Source organism: Berghia stephanieae, chromosome 3, assembly GCF_034508935.2.
Source record: "Berghia stephanieae isolate SIO BIC M18660-M18661 chromosome 3, UCSD_Bste_1.3, whole genome shotgun sequence".
NCBI lineage: Eukaryota > Metazoa > Mollusca > Gastropoda > Nudibranchia > Aeolidiidae > Berghia > Berghia stephanieae.
This window is the reverse complement of record NC_088362.1, coordinates 29,271,848-29,294,347: the sequence shown is the minus strand read 5'-3', so window position 1 is coordinate 29,294,347 and position 22,500 is coordinate 29,271,848. Positions and strand designations below refer to the sequence as shown.

Below are 22,500 nucleotides of genomic sequence, written 5' to 3'. Positions count from 1 at the left end.
AGAGAAGAAGAAGAAGAAGAAGAAAGAAGAAGAAGAAGAAGAAGAAGAAGAAGAAGAAGAAGAAGAAGAAGAAGAAGAAGAAGAGAAGAAGAAGAAGAAGAAGAAGAAGAAGAAGAAGAAGAAGAAGAAGAAGAAGAAGAAGGAAGAAGAAGAGGGAAAGAAGAAGAGGAAGAAGAAGAAGAAGGGGGAGGAAGAAGAAGAAGAAGGGGAAGAAGAAGAAGAAGGGGAAGAAGAAGAAGAAGAAGAAGAAGAAGAAGAAGAAGAAGAAGAAGAAGAAGAAGAAGAAGAAGAAGAAGAAGAAGAAGAAGAAGAAGAAGAAGAAGAAGAAGAAGAAGAAGAAGAAGAAGAAGAAGGAAGGGAGTGGATGTTCAGGTGAAAGAGGAGGCGATGCATTTCATCGTACAAGCATTCGATTTCTGGAAATAAACGTCTCTTTCCGATACACAGTTACCTAATACGTGTATCTACGTTCACCATTAAAGAAACACTACATATATTTATCAGATATCACGTTCAAAATATTTAGGGTTTGCAGGAATATCGCGATGAGTCATACAGAGTGAGTGGATCGATAGTGGACAGCAGGGGGATATTGGGGGAATATATCACAATATATCTACACGGTGACCTCTGACCTTTATACGGTTTGCCTGTTGTTGGAGATGGGCGAGCTGTAACGGTATGAGGGGAAAATGGGAGAGAAGGAAGGGTTTAGGATGTGTGGGAGTGTAAAAGGGATGAAGGTGGAATGGATGGTGGTGGTGGTGGTGGTGGTGGTGGTGGTGGTGGTGGTGAGGGTGGTGGTGGTGAGGATGGTGGTGGTGGTGTTGGTGGTGGTTGTGGTGGTGGTTGTGGTGGTGGTGATGGTGGTGGTGATGGTGCTGCTGGTGGTGGTGCTGATGGTGCTGGTGGTGTTGGTGGTGGTTGTGGTGGTGATAGTGGTGGTGGAGGTGGTGATGATGATGATGATGATGATGATGATGATGATGATGATGATGATGATGATGATGATATTCTCTTAAACGCCCTCATTTTAACTTCATATCCATTTCTAAATGCACAACGGTGTATCAAATTGGGGAAGATCAAAAGAAAAGTGCAATGTAAAATTAAAATAGATGGTTCCAATCTCATTGGAAGTGTAAACCCACTCTTCCGGAGGACTGAATACATGCCTTGTGTAAATGACATTCTGATGTCAGAGTGATGGCATCTCACTTTCTAGTCTAAATAATATGCTTGTCGTCAATAAAAATCGTCCATCCTCGCTCTTTTACGGCCCACAATGCTAAGAATCTGCCTCAACATCCTGCTACTAAAATAGTTATGAAACCTTTATGTAACCTATTCATTATTATTATTATTATTATTATTATTATTATTATTATTATTATTATTATTATTATTATTATTATTATTATTATTATTATTATTATTATTATTATAGTACTCCGAAGGAATGGAGGTCCCGATAGCTCAGTTGGTAAGATACTCGCTTCCCAATAAAAAAAAAGGGATATAGATCGATCCCAGGTGCATGCAGTCGAGATTGTTTTCTTCCCTATTCATGCCTATAGATCGTATGAAGCTGACGTCACTCAGGTCTTTGTTTTTGTTTTTTTGCCGTCCGAGTAATTCTCACTAAACTGTATTAACCAGACTATAAAAGTTCATGGTTATACAAAGTTTTGTGTGTTGGTCCGTCATACTTCCGGATGGCAATGTTGTGAGCTTCTTAGCCAAGCGCATACTATATTTATAACACAAAACTATGGCGATGACCGTATAAATAGTATAGATAGTTCGAAGATGACGTCACTCAGGTTTTTGTTATTGTATTTTGCCATCCGCGTTTATGAGTAATGCTCACTGAACTGTATTATAACTATAAACTGTATATGAACTATAAACGTTCATGGATACACACAGTTTTGTGTGTTGGTCCGTTATACTTCCGGATGGCAATGTTATGAGCTTCTTAGCCAAGCGCATACTATCTATACGGTGAATATCAAAGTCTATAGATAGAATGCGCTTGGCCAAGGAGTTCACAACATTGCCATCCGGAAGTATAACGGACCAACACATAAACTCTGTGTAACCATGAACTTTTATAGTCTTGTTAATACAGTTTAGTGAGAACAACTCACAAACGCGGATGGCAAAAACAATAACAAAGGCCTGAGTGACGTCATCTGCATACTATCTATAGATAGTTTGCGCTTGGCTTAGAAGCTCATAACATTGCCATCCGGAAGTTTAACGGACCAACACACAAAACTGTGTGTATCCATGAACGTTCATTGTCGGGTTAATACAGTTCAGTGAGCATTTCCCATAAACGCGGATGGCAAAAAACAATAACAAAGACCCGAGTGACGTCATCTGCATACTATCTAAGTCTTTCGAGGTATGCGCTTGGCGAAGAAGCTCACAACATTGCCATCCGGAAGTTTAACGGACCAACACACAAAGCTCTGTGTAACTTTGAACGTTTATATTCTGGTTAATACAGTTTAGTGAGAATTACTCATAAACGCGGATGGCAAAAAACAATAACAAAGACCTGAGTGACGTCAACTTCGAAGTATCTATACTATTGAAATAATCTAGAAACAGTACACTTACCTTTACATGATAACATCAATATTATAAGGTGTGTTGTCGTGTGTTGGCTCTAAAATACTCTGATTGAACAGCGATGATATTTTCTTACTAATCGCACATAAGAATCTATGTCTTATTTACACATAAATTACAAAAAGAATACACACTGGAGGAAAACCCAATCTTCCTGTGTAGGTTATTGTTGTCATGAAAATAAAATGTCTGTATTGATATAAAAATCGATTCGTTTTATTTTCAATATCGCGCATTTAATAATTAATACGACGACAAATTACTGAAGAATCTCTTGTTGTCAGAAGTCCACATGAATGAATTAATCGGTAAGGAATTGTGCAATAATATCCAGTCAAATGCGATTTTGGTGCAATCAATTTTCAGCAGATGATCTTTCAAAAAATAGTTTTTCCTCGGCACTTATGAGTGACACAACTCATGAAGTATAATAATTAAAAAAAAAAAAAGAATAAAAGGACTTTGATATCTTAATAATGCAAAATGAGCCACTTCAAATGTGACAACCTTCTTGATGTTCTCCCTACAGTTATTTATAACTATCGTATTAATAACGACGTTATGTTATCAAACATTTTGATAACTTCACCACCATGACAACAGCAAACATGAATATTCGTGGACAGACAGACGGGCACCCCCAACCAGAGAGAGAGAGAGAGAGAGAGAGAGAGAGAGAGAGAGAGAGAGAGAGAGAGAGAGAGAGAGAGAAAGAGAGCATTTTGGGTTATTTCTGCAGAGCAGATACATCGTTAGATATCGTGTAGAAACCACGCAATGTGTAGAAAATAATGATAATGATAATAATAATAATATATGGATAGCAATAGCAGCAGCCCGCTTCCATCTGAAGGGCAATTCGACAAACAACAACATACATAATAGGGGACAGCGTGTCTCAGCGGTACGGTCTTTGCTTCGTACCCGAAAGGTACCGAGTTCGATCACCCGAGGCTGTGCTATGTGGCCTTGAGCAAGTCACCTCGCCCTAGCTCAATTTGCGGCGCTGCACTGCGGCTGACGCCTGGGTTATTTCAGTCTTCCCTTGGAATAGACCCTGGAGACAAATTTCCCCTATGGGATGAATAAAAGGAATTTTATTTATTTATTTACATACTACATAACAACATGAAAGTGTCCATTGACTCCTGTCCTATTCTAGTAAAAGAGAGACTTGAGCTTTAAGCTTTTATATTGCGCAAAATCCACTAAACGGGCTCAAAGCGCTTTGCAAAGGGTCCTAGACCAACAACAACATGTAACATGAGGAACGAGACATGACGCCTGTTAGGCGATTATACAATTTCCCCCCGACAGAGACAACAGTCAGGTACTCATTTACACCTGATTACGGTGAGAGAATGTGAATAAAGAGCCTTTTCCAAGGACTCAAATAACTATGCGCCATTTAACTAACTCAACTAAACTAGATGTCACCCAGTCACCTTCTAATCTCCCCTTCCGCTTCCTCCTTCTCATCAGCATCATAACCATCACCATCATCATCATCATCATCATCATCACCATCATCATCATCATCATCATCACCCCTCATCATCACATCATCACCACCATCACCCTCATCATCACCATCACCATCATCAACATCATCATCATCATCATCATCATCATCATCATCATCAGCATCATCATCATCACCATCATCACCACCACCAACACCCTCATCACCACCACCACCATCAGCGAAGAGGCAACAACAAACAACACCATCGCATCCTACTACCAACTCCTGGGGCCTCCCATTCAATACAGTCAAATGGTCCATGGCATATTTCTGGCATATTTAATAGCCGGCCCCATTCATAATACATCACCCAATGGACAGGCGTAGCGGTCACGGCCTAGTCATCGTGTAGCCTTGTGCTGCCGCTGATAGGCATACACACACGCATACGTTGTTGGATTTCACGTGTGAGTAGAAATTATGGTTGTGGTTGTTGTTGATATGGCTGGTTTGGGCAATTAATAAGATATGTGGCATGTTGACATTGCTTGTCATAATAATGCAATAAATAATAATAATAATGGTAATAATAATAATAATAATAATAATAATAATAATAATAATAATAATAATAATAATGATGATGATGATGAGATGATGATAATGATGATGATAATAATAATAATAATAATAATAATAATAATAATAATAATAATAATAATAATAATAATAATAAGAGGGAGAGAGAGAGAGAGAGAGAGAGAGAGAGAGAGGAAGAGAGAGATATAGAAAGAGTGAGAGAGAGAGAGGAAGAGAGAGAGAGAGAGAGAGAGATAGAGAGAGAGAGAGCGAGAGAGGAGGGGGTATTAGATTTCTCTTTATTTGGGGTAAAAGCCAGAGAGAGTTGGCAATATGCTATTTCACCCAGTCTTCGATAATTTCTTGGATAAGTCACAGACATAACAAAAGAGAGAGAAAACCACCACTGGGTCCCAGTAACTCGACACTGGGTCAATACAGTGGTTTGTTTACGCTTAATTATTGACTTCGAGATAAGAGGAAAAAGTGACCCAGCATTGTAGATCAACTAACTTCTATAACATACGGGGGGAAATCGAGATAAAAATTAGCTCACTTACAAACAAAAAAAAAAGTAATTTAAAACAAAAAAAAAAGTTGAAGAAATAAATAAAGACAAGAAAAGAAGGAAAGAAAATATGGTAAACAAATAATCCATTTTTGTTGTTTTTGTTGTTGTTTTGTTTGGGTTTTTTTTGCTGCACAAAAGTTCCATTTGATGTTGACGGAGCAGAAAATAATAGTATACGGCAGGAGCAACAAACAGAAGACATTATTTAAATATACGTAGATAGTATGAACTTGACGTTACTCAAGTCTTTGTTATTGTTTTGTTTTTTGCCATCCATGTTTATGAGTAATTTTCACCAATATATCATCTGCTCTGCCACTTCCTTTTCATAAGTTTCTCATATTTACAACACACAAAAAAACCCAACCCCCCCCCCCCCCCAAAAAAAAAAAAAAAAAAAAAAAAAAAACAAAACAAAACAAAAAACCCACAATGTATCATACTGACGAAAGCAACTTAAGAAAATCATTACCTTCTTCTTAACAAGAACTAATTAATAGCTAAAGTATAAACAATTATCTCACAAGCGAGTAAATCTTTGGAAAAAAAATAAAAATTTCAAAATACCAATAACTCACTAACGGGGCCCAGGTGTAGGAAAAGTTAGACTAAATAAAAAACGTATAACGGAAAATACCGCGACGACGCACTCGTGCACCCTGGATAATGTGTCGCGCGCTAACGTAAACGAACGTGCGTGAGCAACATTTATGTACATAAACACTTCTAGCATTCTTCCCATAACACTTGGCGCTTGGATATGCATCTAGGCACACAAAGGTATAAGCGAAAGATAACAATATAAAATTCCTATTTCTTTTTTCGTTAACGCTGTTATTTTTATTGGGCAAAAAATTACAATTATAGACAAAAAATAATGGGAAAAATCCGGATTGTAATTTTACGGTCTTGAATAACATGACGAAGGCCAAGGGTCGAAACGTCGTTTGTTTTGTGTTGTTCCCTTATACATGAGTCACATTTAGTCACTTTATTTTTCTCTCCATTTTATTGGCTCATTTAGGCACCTCTCGCTTTTGGTTTAACCCTCTCCTTACCAACCATGGGGGGCGAAGTGGCCGAGTGGTTAAGGCATTGCACTGTGATTCGGATGACCCGGGTTCGAGCCCCGCTTCAGGCACTTTCGTTTTTTTCCTTGAGCAAGATTATTAACCCCCAATATGCTCACTTCGACAACATGGGTGATTCCTGTTACCATCAGACATCTTGTTTGATGAGTTATCTATATTCCTCCGTGGAATGCCTAGGCGACATCTTATGATGTCGTGGCACAAAAGGCATAATTTTTTTTTACCAACCATAGGAAAATCGTCCCATTCATTACGATCCAATCAGCACTTCTATCATTCAGATTTCTTTTGTAAATCACACAATTTAAAGAAAAAAATGTCAGAATTTTCCACATAATTTCACACCCACCCAACATAAAATAGAATTTTCTTACTCAAACAGAAAAGCAACAAATACATTCTATGCATAATAATGATCATCAAAATGAACTCTACAGCACAGTGTCACGTTTTTATAGCTATCTATAATAAAGACGTTTTTCTTTAAATTGTGTGATTTACAAAAGAAATCTCAATGATAAAAGTGCTGGTTGGATCGTAACGAATGGGACGATTTTCCTATGGTTGGTAAGGAGAGGGTTAATAGGATTCAATAGTCGTAACGTCACTTCCTTCCTAATGACGCATGGTAACTTAGCAACACTGGCTCTAAACTATCGGATCAATGGCGGACGCCCGTATGAAATATTTCTCCGGCGAGCATAAAAGCGTATCCAAAGGGGAAAAAAAAACATAAATTGGATAATGTTTTGACTTTTACATATTCTGGTCACAAGACATATGAAAAGTTCTAGCCAGCTTGAAGAATAAAAAGTAATGATTTTCTTTGTTGCCGGGCTGCGTGACATCAGACTCCTGAATCCAATAGGTGACGGTGAACGATTCTATGATTAACCAACATAATAAACATCCTCTATGTTAGTAAACTATGACACTTATACAGATTAATGTAGATGTATATATTATACAGTTGCCGTGAAGCCTTTGTTTTTATAATATTACACCACTAAACGTATACAGTGTTTACAAAACCTGTATCGGTGAAGCACGAGAGTTGGTTCTTGACAAGATGAAATATTATGTGGCGCACCTCTTCAAAACGGTCTTACACCGGGATGATTTAAATAATTATAATAATAATAATGATGATGATGATGATGATGATGATGATGATGATAATGATAATAATAATAATGCCGAAGTTATAGTGCTATATATATATATATATATATATATATATATATATATATATATATATATATATAAATTGAGTAAATGTTATGTCTTATAAGGCGATAGTCATGCGTTTCTTGAAGTTCGAAACTGAAATCTTAATTTTTGGCACTTTTATTTAGAAAACGGTTTCTGACACCTGGTTTAGCCCGACACAATTGATACTATGCTATGCGTTTAGAAAAGATAATCACATCATCCACCGGCCGGATATAACGTCGTACGAACACACACAACTATGTATAAAGTCTGATATAATTTAGTGAGAACTAATCATAATATTAGCTGGTTAAAAACACCGTTTGGAGACAAACGTCACATATATTATACTACTGCTATCATAAAATAATCCTGATATATCATAACTCTTAAAATTTACAGTGTTTACAGTCCCTGTATTATTGGTGCAGCTCGACGAGAGTTATTGGTTCTTGATAAGATAAAATATGATGGTCCTATAATAACAGATGCTGTTTCCAAATTAGCCCTATATTATCGTCTTTACTATATAATATCTATAATACGACCAGAGCTAATGCGCGCAAGGCTCTTCATCTATAATTACACCGTGTTTATTTTGGAGTCTCGCGAATAAAATTCCCCTCATAAGAAACATGTGCAAGCACCGGTTTGCACTCTGAAAACACTTCAAGTCTAGGAGTTGAGTCTGAGGGACTCGTGAGTACAGCTAGCATTGTGTGAACACGTCTTTTGAGGATCTCACTCTCTCTCTCTCTCTCTCTCGCTCTCTCTCTTTCTATCTCTCTCTCTCTCTCTCATTCGTTCCTCTCTCTCTTTTATCTCTCTCTCCCCCTCTCTCTCTCATTCGTCTCTCTATCTCTCTCCCCCCCCCAGTCTCTTTTTCTATCTCTATCTCCCTCTCTCTTTCTCCCTCTCTTTCTATCACTCCATCTCTCTCCCCCCCCCCCTCTCTCTCTCTCCATCTCTCTCTCCCTCTCTCTCTTTCTCATTCGTTCCTCTCTCTCCTTCCTCTCTCTCTCTCTCTCTCCCTTTCTCTCTCCTTCTCTCTATATCTCTCACCCTCTCTCTCTTTATCTTTCCCCCTCTCTCCCCCATTAATCTCTTTGCCAGGGTTCAGAATATAAGATTTTTGAATAAGATTCTTCGTTTAGAGTTTCGAACAAAATACCAATGCAACTGCGCGTCCCTGACACACAAAGAGTTAAAAACTTGATTTGCCCTCACTTAAAATGAGATTTACAAACAATAACTGGAGTTTTAACACGTTGAGATTCATCATGTTAAAAAAAAAAATTGTGTACACAAAAGACCCCGTTTCTTAGTGTGTCAATGTCATATTATTATGAACAGCGAAAAACCCAAGGGACGTAACTGTATAATTCATACGATGCAAACCTAATAATCGCGTTTCTCTCCCTTGACACATCAGAATATCAAGTGTTATTAAAATGGAATGGAGATGAAATTTTCCTATCAAAATTCTATCTCTCCCCCCCCCCCTCTCTCTCTTCCCCCCCCCCCCATCCCCTCCCTCTCCCTCCCACTCTGGCTCTATCTTTCTCTCATCTCTCGATCCGTTTTGCTAATCAGGTCAATCTTTGATACTCTCTTTCGAACTCTTGTCAGCGATATCTTTAAAGCTTATCATTCCCTCCCTCTCTCTCTCCCTCTCTCTCTCTCTCTTTCTCTCTCTCTCTCTTTCTCTCTCGCTCTCCCTCTTGTTATCTCAATCCCCCCTCCCCTCTCTCTCTCTCTCTCTCTCTCTCTCTTTCGCAGACACACACACACACACAAACATGCACATACATTCACTCCCCCCCTCTCTCTCTCTCTCTCTCTCTCTCTCTCTCTCTCTCTCTCTCTCTCTCTTTCTCTCCTTTGTTATTTTTCAACTTCCCGAATTGTGGTCAATGCTTTGGGAGGACCATCACGGTGGCAAATAATTTACACACCTAAACTTCCGAAGACCATACAGTACAGTTTTCATCCTCCTTTTATGCAAAACATAATTTTAAAAAACAACATATTATAACAGTCATCAAACACTAGAGGTACCTAAATGAGCTAATAAAATGGATAGAAAGATAAAGTGAATAAATGTGACTCATATACTCGTATAAGGGAGAAACACAAAACAAACAACGTTTCGCCCCCTGGCCTTCGTCAGGAGACAAACAAAAAATCACAAATACGTTTGTAACCTTACATATTTGTGTTTTGTTGTTTGTCTCCTGACGAAGGCCAATGCACGAAACGTTGTTTGTTTTGTGTTGTTCCCTTAAATATGAGCCACATTTACTCACTTTATCTTTGTCTCCATAACATTCATCCCCGAACCTTTACGGGTCTGTTTTCTCCCCATAGAAGATAACAATACTGCCGTCTCAATTTTAAGCTAAAGAGGATAAAGGGCAATAACCCAAATAAACAGGTGTTTTTATGATAAGGTCAGCAAGAGTTATCTGACATTGACACGGCGTTGGTGAGCCTTTTAAATGGAACATTACATGATAATATAATATTCTCGGACAAACTGAAAAGTGAAAGAAATTAATCTAGAATGAAATATATTAACAATTGTTCGTTAACATGTAATATATAGATAGAATGAAGTTGACGTCACTCAGGTCTTTGTTATTGTTTTTTTTTTTTTGCCATTCACTAGGATGACGATAAAATAATAGCGAGGAAAGATGCAGTGTCAGAAAAATCGCAGAGGGAATTACAGGTATTAAAAATAATAATGCAACCTGTGACCGTTTGTTTGTTTGTTTGTTTGTTGAACTGGGATTGATTGCGACACTTTAAGGTCATATTAATACAAAAGAAAACAAAGAAAGGAAGAAGTTCAAGGTATCATATGTTTAGTTTATTAACACCTTGTAATGATCTTGAATCATAAAGCCATCTTTCACTTTTTGGGATGTAACCGTAAAAAAACATATACATATATTTACTGATTGATAGAAAGGATAGTTTCATTCTTAGATTTATGGACTATAGAGCTGCTCGTAAGGTTGTTGTGTGGCTATATAGTCTAGTGGCATGGCATTCGCTTTCGGATCGGAAGGTCCTGGGTTCGAACCTTGTTCGGCACATAGTTGAGTCCTTGGAAAAGGCTCTCAAGTGTAAAATAAGTATACCTGGCCGTTAACAGCGTTGTCTCTGTCGGAAAAAAATAATTGTAATATCGCCTTACAGGCGTCATGTCTCGTTTCTACATGTTGCGTGTTGCTGTTGGTCAGGGACCCCTTGTAAAGCTTGTTGAGCACGTTTAGTGGATATTGCGCTATATAAAAGGTCAAGTATTTTAATTTGGTCTATTCAACCCTTAATTGTTTTATATTAAATTAATTCTGTCGTATGTTAAAAAAAACACGGTATGTGCTATTTGGTAAACTCTCTCGTTACAAGCCATTTTCAGGATTTTCCCCGAAACTTCGTTCCCAACTAACACAAAAATATATTTTTATCACTCAAACACAATAGCAGTTAAGTTCTTGCCATTCATATTTCATTAGCAAAACATGCTCTGCAACACACTGTTTATTTTCTTTAAATTTTATGACGTACAAAAGAAATATTTGAATAAGAAAAATGTTGGTTGTATCGTAACAAATGTGACGATTTTCCTATAGTTGGTATGAAGAGGGTTAACCTCGCATGTATTGTGTTTTTAAGAACAACGACAGTTTTGTTATAATATACAGCTGCAACTATCGTTGTCATCAAAGTTCAAATCTCGAGTCTCTCCATTCAAACAAGAGTTCCTTTACCTATGCACCACGAGCGTCAAGGCATACAATGTGATGTTTTCAAAGGGCATAGAGCAAAATATTGTCATGACAACAACACTTTAATAAAAAAAATTGAGCTTTTATATAGCGCAATATCCGCTAGACGTGCTCGATTAAGCGCTTTACAAGGGGCCCCTGCCTGGCCAACAGCAACACTTAACATGGAGGACGGGACATGACGCCTATTAGGCGATATTACAATTTTTTTTCGGACAGAGACAACGCTGTTAACGGCAAGGTACTCATTTTACACCTGAGTACGGTGAGTAAAGAGTCTTTTCCAAGGACTCAACTATGCGCCGAGCGAGGCTTGAACCCAGGACCTTCCGATCCGAAAGCGAGTGCCATACATACCACAAGACCACCTAGCCGCACAAAGGCATACAACATAATGTTTTCAAAGGCATAGAGCATAACATTGTCATGGCAACGCGATTAGTAAACACATTATGCTATACAGTGAAGTCGGTATTCCAACAACAGGCTACCCAACACTAACATGTAACATCATATCAAATTCGAGATAAGAGACAAATCGGCTTAAAACGTTTCGGACGAATCTAATGCATAAAATTGAGATTAAACTCACTCAACCCTAACACCGACTATATCCGTAGTTTACCCGGGTTACTAGTACCCCATGCCTATTTATTACATTTTTCTGAGACAAGTTATAGGCGTATCTAGTATCAAAGCTAATGTTTTTAGTTTTTACATGTTGTTAATGGCAGTTGAATAAAACCATGTATGTACATGCTCATTTTTAATACATTTTTTTCCAATTTTCAAAAGTAGCAAATATCTCTAGGATTGAGTGAGTTAAGCCTTATTTATAGAATATGAGGGGGTCCCGGTAGCTCAGTTGCTAAGCCACTCGCTTCACACGCAAAATGGCTCTGTAGGACTACTCTTATAGAATAATACAAGTTTAAGCAAACGTCTTCCTGGGTGGGTCACACAATCGACTCGGGTATGAATGTGTACCTGACTAAAGTTAGTTAAAGATATCATAAGAGTGTTAGTACAAAAATGACGCATGCATAACAGGTACAGCATGAAATGAAAACACGACGATTCCACAAGGCCTGCTGACTGAATAGCTGAAACATTGTGAAGCGCATGGCGCATGGTAAATCCAAAAAATGATATATATATATATATATATATATATATAATATATATATATATATATATATATAATATATATATATATATATATATATATGTGTGTGTGTGTGTGTGTGTGTGTGTGTATAAAATTGTTCATCTCCTTTGATTTACTTTTTTTAAATTCCATCAATATTGTTCGTTTTCGTGTCAGATACGTCAAAACATTCGATAATATAAATATAACATCGATATATATATATATATATATATATATATATATATATATATATATATATATATATATATTATAACATCGATAAGCACCTAAAAACCCGGTTAGCAACCAATGTGTGTGTATGTTTTTTTCTTTCTTTTCTAACTAGTTTCTTCGTGTTTTATTAAAAGATGGATGTTTATTTTTCGTATTTTTGGCTGGCTTTCAACCATAATATCGGAAATACATGCTCGGTGTTATGTCGGTTTATCGCAAACTTATTTCTAAAATAACCATCTGCTATGCGATAACGATGCCATGCCACAACTGGAAACGTATCAAAAACTCGATGTTTCCTTTTCTGCTCCTTGCATCCCTGTGGAAAATATCATTTTTCCTCCCTCATATTATATATAATCTCTAAATGTGACCGACTGTTTCAATGCGGAATTACTATTTTAAAAAATTGAGCTTTTATATAGAGCAATATCCACTAAACGTGCTCAAAGCGCTTTACAAGGGGTCCCTGGCCAACAGCAACATTTAACATGTAAGACGGGACGCGACTCCTGTTAGGCGATATTACAATTTTTTTCGGACAGAAACAACGCTGTGAACGGCTAGGTACTCATTTTACACATGAGTATGGTGAAAGAATGTGAGTAAAGAGCCTTCTCCAAGTACTCCAATATGCACCGACGAGGCTCGAACCCAGGACCTTCCAATTCGAAAGCGAGTGTCATACCACTAGACCACATAGCCGCACAGCGTAGGAATGAACCATATTATGTCGAAATATGAATTAAAAGTTGATAAATGTGGTCTGAAATAGGGGCGCCCGATAGCTCAGTTGATAGAGCACTCGCTTCACACAGGATTGATCGCTGGTGCAGTCGATATTTTTTATTTTCTGACCCCCCCCCCCCCGCCCCTCTCGCTTTGTCCAACCATTAGTGACTGGGTAGCTGTTTGTTAGATTTGGCGGAAAGTACTATGCGATAGACTAGCGTCCAATCCAAAGGATAGCAAGCAATTGCTATTGCTTCAAAAAAGCTGTTATATTAATGTTTTGTTTATTACTTTTTACAGTCCACAGCTTCTAGCAGCCTTGTATCACCAATACACTGTGCAGCAATGTGGTATAGATAGTATGCAGATGACGTCACTCAGGCCTTTGTTATTGTTTTTGCCATCCGCGTTGGTGAGTTGTTCTCACTAAACTGTATTAACCAGACTATAAAAGTTCATGGTTACACAGAGTTTGTGTGTTGGTCCGTTATACTTCCGGATGGCAATGTTGTGAACTCCTTGGCCAAGCGCATTCTATCTATAAATCTCAGGACACCTTCGACCCTGAACGTCCGGGGTACGAGTCCCGCATGCTCTGAGCGGCGCATTGTTCAGTACATTTTATTTTCATCCTACTCAAGTGTTTAAATAAGTACCTGTTAGTTGAAAGCGTGGAGTTTGTCGAGAACATAATATGTAATATCGCCTAGTAGGCGTCATGTCGTCTCGTTCTACTTGTAGTCTTCCTGTTATTGGCTCGAGACACCACGTAAAGCGCTATGATCACTTTTAGTGGATATTGCGCTATCTATATACATATCCAAGTTTTGATTTAATTATTCTAAGTAAAAAAAAAACAACAAATTATTATAACCCGACGTGCACGTAGTTGCAGGCCTGATAACCCGATTCATTATGGGCTCATAGTTGTAATGGAAATCTCCAAAAAAAAAAAAAGAAAAAAAAAAGAAAGACGTGCAATATAGTCCATTACAACAATGTTAGATTAGGCCCATAAGCGGATTCGGATGTCAGACCTGCATACATGTATACGTCGCTTTAATCCAAAAACTGATAATATAATTTATGGCTTTAATTCTATATAATTTAGTAATCCATTCACCTCGACCCAACACTGTTTTGTGGCGACTGGTCACATAATATAATATTATTATTTCTAGTCCCTGAATAAGAAATCATTTTTCAAGGCATGAAAGAGTGTTGTAACCTTTAGACTCCATGACGTAGACGATGGGGCGAATCAAAGCAGTCACAGGCGCCTGCCTTCGCTCACTGATTGCGGTTCATGGAATTCAATGTTTAAAAAAAAACACACAAACAAAATAAATATCGATTTTAAAACAAGACGAAGAAAGGGCGGGGGTTGGGGTGGGGGGTGAGAAGGGGGGGGGAGGATTGAGGAATTACAAGAATAAGTAAAAATGATTGGACGTGACGTGACTGGCATGTGATTTATTATGACCGTGATGAACCATATTATGTTCAATGACATCTTTATAACTATTCTGTACTTCAAGTACATTATACTTGTATAGATAGTATGTGCTTGGCAAAGAAGCTCATAACATTGCCATCCGGAAGTATAACGGACCAACACACAAAAATGTGTGCATCCATGCACGTTTATAGTCGGGTTAATACAGTTCAGTGAGCATTACAAAATCTTCTATAGGGGGCAGCATGGCTCAGCGGTACGGTCTTTGCTTCGTACTCGAAAGGTACCGAGTTCGATCACTCGCCGCTGCGATGTGTGGCCTTGAGCAAGTCACCCCTTCGCCCTAGCTCAATTTGCGGCGCTGCACAGCGGCTGACGCCTGGGTTATTCCAGTCTTCCCTTGGAATAGACCCTAGATACAAATTTCCCCTTTGGGATGAATAAAGGGAATTATTTTATTATTTTTATTATTTTTAGATATAATTTAGAAAGAAGTACTTGAGCTATTATATGGATGATGATGATGATGATGATGATGATGATGACGATGATGATCATTGTGGTGGTGGTGATGGTGGTGGCGGTGGTGGCGGTGGTTGTGGTGGTGGTTGTGGTGGTGGCAACGACAACGACGATTGTTGATGATTACACCAGAAGTCGAACCTGCACTATCTTTCCATCTCGATTTCATGACCGCAGTCAAGCATAGCTAGCGTGGCAGCTGAATATAAAGCACGCCTCCATAACAATTTAACAATATTATTATTATTATTATTATACCAAAACGATAGTCGTGCATAACTAACTATAAATGAAATGCACTACAGATTGTAAAAAAAAATTATTTAAAAAAAATTGAGCTTTATATAGAGCAATATGTGCTCAAAGCGCTTTACAAGGGCTCCCTGGTCAACAGCAACATTTAACATGTAGGACGAGACATCAACCGGAAAGAAAGTCAGTCAATGAAGAAAAAGGAGTCCGACAAAGAGGACCTACCATGACCTGTGCTGCTGGGGACAATCCAAAAGTATCTATGAGTAACAAATCATTATTGTGCGGCTATGTGGTCGTGTGGTATGACACTCGCTTTTGGATCGGAAGGTCCTGGGTTCGAGCCTCGATCGGCGCATAGTTGAGTCCGTAGAAAAGACTCTTTAGTCACATTCTCTCACCGTACTCAGGTGTAAAATTAGTACATGGCCGTCAACGGCATTGTCTCTGTCGAAAAATTGTAATATCGCCTAACATGTCTCGTTCTACATGTATACATGTTGCTGTTAGTCCGGGACCTTTCGTAAAGCTCTTTGAGCACATTTAGTGGATATTGCTCTATATAAAAGCTCTTTTTTTCTGACCAAAACAGCAGCCTGCCTGGACTGTCCGGGTAAACTGATTCTTTTTTCTGGACCAATCGGTCTATATGAAAAGAAAATCTTGTTTCACATTCTTAGGGAGGGGGAGAGGGGTAGGGATGCATGGCTAAACGCATCGAGCAAGGCGAGTAAGTGAAATAATATGTGACTCAACGCCTCAAAACGGTATTAAGTCGGGATGAACCATACGCTAAAAAGTAAAATTCAATCTGAACTGGTCAAAAATATGAATTATTGGTATTTAGCACTCTAAAATATGATATTCAGTCTTCTCAATAGCGCATATAAACTCAAAGCAAGTCTGATATTTCTGGCTACAAATTCAGTTTTCAGCATCTTGATCATCCCGACTTAATACCGTTTTGAGACGTTGGGTCACATATGTTGTAGAACTATGATATGGTATATAACTTACAAATTTGTCTCTGTGAGCTGGGTTGACGTCATCGCGGTCCACCCTGACCACCACCTTGTTGTGTTTGTTGTTGGGTGGGCAGGTCGTGTAGTTGTTTTGCTGGTACCAGTAATTGCTTTTGTGGTCACTCCGGATCTGATGTAAAGACCATCTATCCATCTCGCTCGTGTCAATGATGTTTGTTAAGAAGAATGCAGGGCGATGACACTTTGACTCTTCGGATTTTTTAAATGGTGCGTTTAGACCGCCAAATGGGTGATTAGTTCTCACTCAGTTCTCTATGACATGTTATAAATATTTAAGGTTACACACAATGGTTGTGTGTGTGTGTGTGTGTGTGTGTGTGATGGTACGATTGATCTGTTATTCACATTTGGTGAGTATTTTACTTTAACGTTTATCAATAATGATTACTATTACCGCCCCTCCTGTTTCTAACATTAATGAGGTGAAGAGAATTTTAAAAAAAAATTAATTATAACTAAATTCATTCAACTATTAGACTCCAGATAAAGAAATAAATCGATAATGTATACCACACGTTCTTATACCCGAAGAAAACTCGTTTTAAAACTGAATTCTTGTTTCTTAAGAATCCAAAGAGTTTTACAGAAGCAACGAATCAGTTTTAAAAATAATAAAATTAACTCCACATGGGAAAACAATGAATGATTGTGTTTTGAAATCTGAGAGATTAAAACAAAAAATTGAAATAATCCGTTTCAATAGTATCCAAGGAAAGACTGAGTGATACCAAGGCTGCTACAAGCTGGGGACTATCAAAAGTTATAAACAAAAAAAATGAATATTACAGATTTTAAAAAAAGAACAATATTATACCAAACACGGTACATTTCGGGCTCAAAACCCTTCTTCAGCCAACAACAACAACAACAACAAAAACAATAAAGACATAAATACATTACAACATTTCCAGATTGACGACAGAGGAATTTTGTAGGTCCTACTCTCTGGTGTAGAAAAATATGTTTCTACAATAAAGAGGACCGACAAAATTTCTCTGTCTTTATTGGGTTTTTTTCTGTTGTTGTTGTTGTTGTTGTTGGCTGAATAAGGGTTTTGAGCCCGAAACGTTATGTGTTGGGTATTTTGTTCTTTTTTTTTTTTTTTTTTTTTTGAAGCTGTTATAGTCATTTTTCTTAATTACCAAAGAAAGAATGAGAGTTATTATATATATATATATATATATATATATATATATATATATATATATATATATATATATATTAAAAACAGGAAATCAGTGAAAAAGCATTTAAACAAAATCCTGAGAAATAGATAACAGTCACTTGCTGTGGTATCCAAGAGAATTTGTTTTCTTAAAAAACATAATCCGGTTTCTAATGTAAGAATGTTAGTGTCCTGAGCAATAAATATCATTTGCCTTCTTTATTTCGTGGTCATAGATCTAATAGTATCTAGATTATTAAACTGTCTATAAAGGAGTGGGATTTACGTAGAGCAATACTCACAAATTGTGCTCAAAGCGCTTTACAAAGGGTCCCGGACTAACAGCAACATGTAACATGTAGAACGAGACATGACGCCTGTCAGGCAATTTTGCATTTTCTTTTCCGACAGAGACAACGCAGTTAACGCCCAGATACTCATTTTACACTTGAGTACGGCCAGAGAATGTAGGTAAAGAGCCTTTTTCAAGAACTCAACTACGCGCCGAGCGAGGCTCAAACCCACGATCTTCCAATCCGAAAGCGAGTGTCATACCACAAGACCACATAGCCGCACATATAACTCTATTTTCTTCTTAAAAGACAAAAACTTGACAAATTTCTTTAAACAGAAGATTACGTTCACAATCCGAATACAGAACTTCATATGTACAATAATTCCCTTTTGTTATTTTTAAAAATCACCACAACACAATGAAAATTAATTTTACAAACAACAATATAATAATATCTACATCGAAATAATCCGAAAATCCTGAAGAAAATAATTTTCGCCCTACAACATCGAAATTCGAAATGATGAAGTGGAAAATAAGTGAAGAAATCTTGTTTGATATATCAACTGCTCGTATCACCCACAGAGAGATAATATTTTATATATTGTATATATATATATATATATATAATATATATATATATATATATGTGTGTGTGTGTGTGTGTACGTATAATATATTCACCATCATCGCCACCAATAAATTTATCCATATAACTTACATACCGCCACTTCCTTTCCGGAATAAGTTTATTGCCTCCCTTATCAATCGACGGCGAGGGCGGGTAATTCACAAACCAACGCAAGGCCGTTTTCGTATTCTAACTAGAAAGATGCAAGGAAGGAAGGAAGGACCGTAGGTAGTCAAGTAGGATGAAAAAGGGCTTATGATATATATATATAAAAAAAGAAATAGAGAGAGAGAGAGAGAGAGAGAGAGAGAGAGAGAGCGAGAGAGAGAGAGAGCGAGAGAGAGAGAGAGGGCGAGAGAGTGAGAGAGAGATAGAAAGAGAGAAAGAGAGAGATAGAAAGAGAGAAAGAGAGAGATAGAAAGAGAGAGGGAGAGGTAGAGAGAGAGAGAGAGAAAGAGGGAGAGAGACACACAGAGAGAGAACGGAGAGATAGATAAATAGATTCATAGATAGATAAAGCCAGATGAAGAGATAAATAGAGAGAAAGATAGAAAGATATATATATATATATATATATATATATATATATAAGAGAGGAGAGAGAGAGAGAGAGAGAGAGAGAGAAATAGAGAGAGAGAGATGGAGAAATGGATAGATAGATAGATAGATAGATAGATAGATAGATAGATAGATAGATAGATAGAGAGAGAGAGAGAGAGAGATAAGAAGAGGCAGGTAGAGGGATATCGCACCTATAAGCATGAGATAGTAGGTATGTATGACAGCACGCGCGTTTTATCTTGAATTGGAAGGTGTATTTACCTGGGTGAGTCCCGAGAACAGAGTTGATGTACTCACGTTTGGTTGGCTGTAGAATTCTATGAATGTGTGTATGTATGAGTAAGCGAGTGAGTGCGTGAGTGAGTAGGTGAATAACTGTGTATGTATGTGTGTTTTGTGTGTGTGTGTGTGTGTTTGTAAGAGAAAGATTATCAGTATGTTTGTGCATGTGTTTGTATAAATGCATCGGTAGTAAGTGTATGCATGAGTGAGTGAGTATGTGTGTGTGTGTATGTCTGTGTGTTTGAGTGCGCGCCGCGTGTGTGCGAGTGTGTGAGTGTGCGAGTGTGTGTATGTCAGTACGTGTTTGATGGGGTGAGTAAATCAACAAATAAAAACGAAGGTGGTTTGGTTTACAGAATTTAAATCATTTCAAATAATAAACACAGTTTAAAGATTTCGTTTTCACGTTACCCGTTTCCTCCCTCCCCCCCCCCCCCCCCCCCCCCCAAACCCCAACCCTATCTCAATGATAACAACATCAGCCTTGGGAAAGAGAGAGAGACGGCATTAAAATGTCCTAAGAAATTGAAATAATCTCACAGTGGCGTCAATAAATAGCTGTGTTTTTTTTTATCTCGATAGCTCAGTTGGTAGAGCACTCTCCTCACAAATAGAAGGGCGGGTGTTTATTGATTTTTTTTCTTTCTCCTTCTGATCCCTCTCTCCCTACCAAGCAGTGATTATTGGGTACCTGGATCGGTTATGTTTGGCGGAGAGTACTTTGACACTGGTCAAAAAGCTAACAAGAAAGAGTTACTGATCGCATGAAGCTGATATATCCTGATAATTTTTGGTTCCACAGGCATCTATCTAGAGCGATAGGCGCAAAAATATCTTCTCAGATAGATTTTTGATGGAGTTTTGAAGATTCGGATATTCTCTACTGTAAAAGATTGTCCAAACATAACCGTGATCAAGTCTGATGTTCGTCTTAACAACGCCACTACCACATTATCTCATTCGTCTGTAGTGTTTCATTCATCATTTTTGTTGATAAAGGGGGAAAACCCGAAATGTCCATTTTATCTGTTTTCGTATAATATTAAATTGAAGCTTATATTCAATTATTTCATTGTTATTAATTTATTTCTTCGCTCTTCGAGCATCAACATTCAGATACAATAACCGTTTTGGGGCCGTGAGTCACATAACATTATTACGGTATCTTGTGCGGCTATATCGTCTAGTGGTATGACACTCGCTTTCGGATCGGAAGGTCCTGGGTTCGAGCCTCGCATTCCACGCATAGTTGAGTCCTTGGAAAAGGCTCCTTACTTACATTCTCTCACCGTACTCAGGTGTAAAATGAGTACCTGGCCGTTAACAGCGTTGTCTTAGTCCGAAAAATTGTAATATCGCCTAACAGGCGGCATGTCCCGTCCTACATGTTAAATGTTGCTGTTGACCAGGGACCCCTTGTAAAGCGCTTTGAGCACATTTAGTGGATATTGCGCTATATAAAGCTCAGTTTTTTGGGGGGTTTTAAAAAATCTTCTTCTGGTAGGAACATAAATATAAAGAAAAATCAATTCTACCGTCCGTCATGATGAAAAAAAAACAAAAAACAATCAAACCTGTAGACAGTGACGGAAATAGAATAGCCACTAAAACAACAACTGGCATAGAGACGGACGTGGCCGTAGATCTATCAAAAGATAAAATTGCCACAGTGCAAAAGAGTAATCGGTAAGAGTTATTTACAGACAACACCGACTAAGGTGTTTATGGACACACATTGCTCTCAGCTCAGCTCTGTAAAATTGCAGCATATTTCCACATCTGTCGTATTATTCACTGACAGAACATATTATCTTATTCACTTTTTGGCAGAAAGCTTGCTGCCCAGTAAACTTTTGGATAGATTAATATGAAATAAAAATATAAAAAATGAAAAAAAAATAAAAAAATAAAACCGCGGCCTTTCAACTCGGCATTTTTAAAATGGAGGAATATTATAGATATGGATAATCCATCAAACACGTGTCAGATGCCAACAGGAATTATCCATGTTGTCCAAAGTGAGCAAATCGGGGTTAATAATCTCACGCCAAGGAAAACAAAAAACAAACAAACAACCAACCAAAAAAAAAAAAAACAAAACCCAAAAAGAAACCCACCGAAAGTGCCAGAAGTGGGGCTCGAACCCAGGACTTTCCGATCCGAAAGCGAGTGTCATACCACTAGACCACATAGCCGCACCACTAGGTTGGCTGATTAGTTCTGACTGAAAAAAATACGCATAGCGGTCGTGCGTGTTGGTAGTTTAATTTGGTGGGCAGATATTGTGAGTATTTTACTTAAACGTGTTTCCTGGCAAGACGCGTAAAAAAAGGTGTTTTGTAAGAGAGTCCCTGACATGTCTTCATCATTCTCTCGTTCTAAAACAGTCGCAGACTTCCATCCCATCCCATTAAGTGGACGTTACTGTTATCTCGATAATGTAAAATTACGTTCAAAGAAACTCATCACAGAAGGAAATGACAAAGAAGAGAGAGAGAGAGAGAGAGAGAGAGAGAGAGAGAGAGAGAAAGAGAGAGAGAGAGAGAGAGATGGGGGGGGGAGATAAATAAAGAGACGAGACGGAGAGAGGCGGAGAGATAGATAGATAGAATGTAAAGAGATAGAGAGATATATATGGATACACGCGCATAGCAACAGAATATTTTCCCCTAAATACATGCGCATAACAACAGAACCTCTCCCCTAAATATATGCGCATAACAACATAACCTCTCCCCTAAATATATGCGCATAACAAAACCTTTTTCCTAAATACATGCGCATCGCAACAGAACCTTTCCCCTAAATACATGCGCATAACA

The 22,500-nt window shown here is 37.9% G+C and overlaps 1 protein-coding gene across 6 annotated transcripts in view; it reads right to left on the bottom strand.

Annotated features, from left to right (window-relative positions):
* LOC144967492 (neuron navigator 2-like) overlaps positions 1-22,500 on the bottom strand; it is a 129,755-nt gene that overhangs the window by 80,702 nt on the left and 26,553 nt on the right. Inside the window, exons 1-2 of one of the 6 annotated variants that reach the window (XM_078904816.1) lie at positions 18,664-18,735; positions 16,719-17,494 (exon numbers count right to left, since the gene is read on the bottom strand). The exons of 4 other annotated variants lie outside the window; for them this stretch is intronic. In XM_078904816.1, the coding sequence (XP_078760942.1) occupies positions 16,719-16,877 (159 nt within the window). In that variant the 5' untranslated portion in view covers positions 16,878-17,494; positions 18,664-18,735. Of the gene's footprint in view, positions 1-16,718; positions 17,495-18,663; positions 18,736-22,500 lie in introns of those variants that run through there. One more of the 6 variants, XR_013644397.1, reaches the window with a different exon arrangement.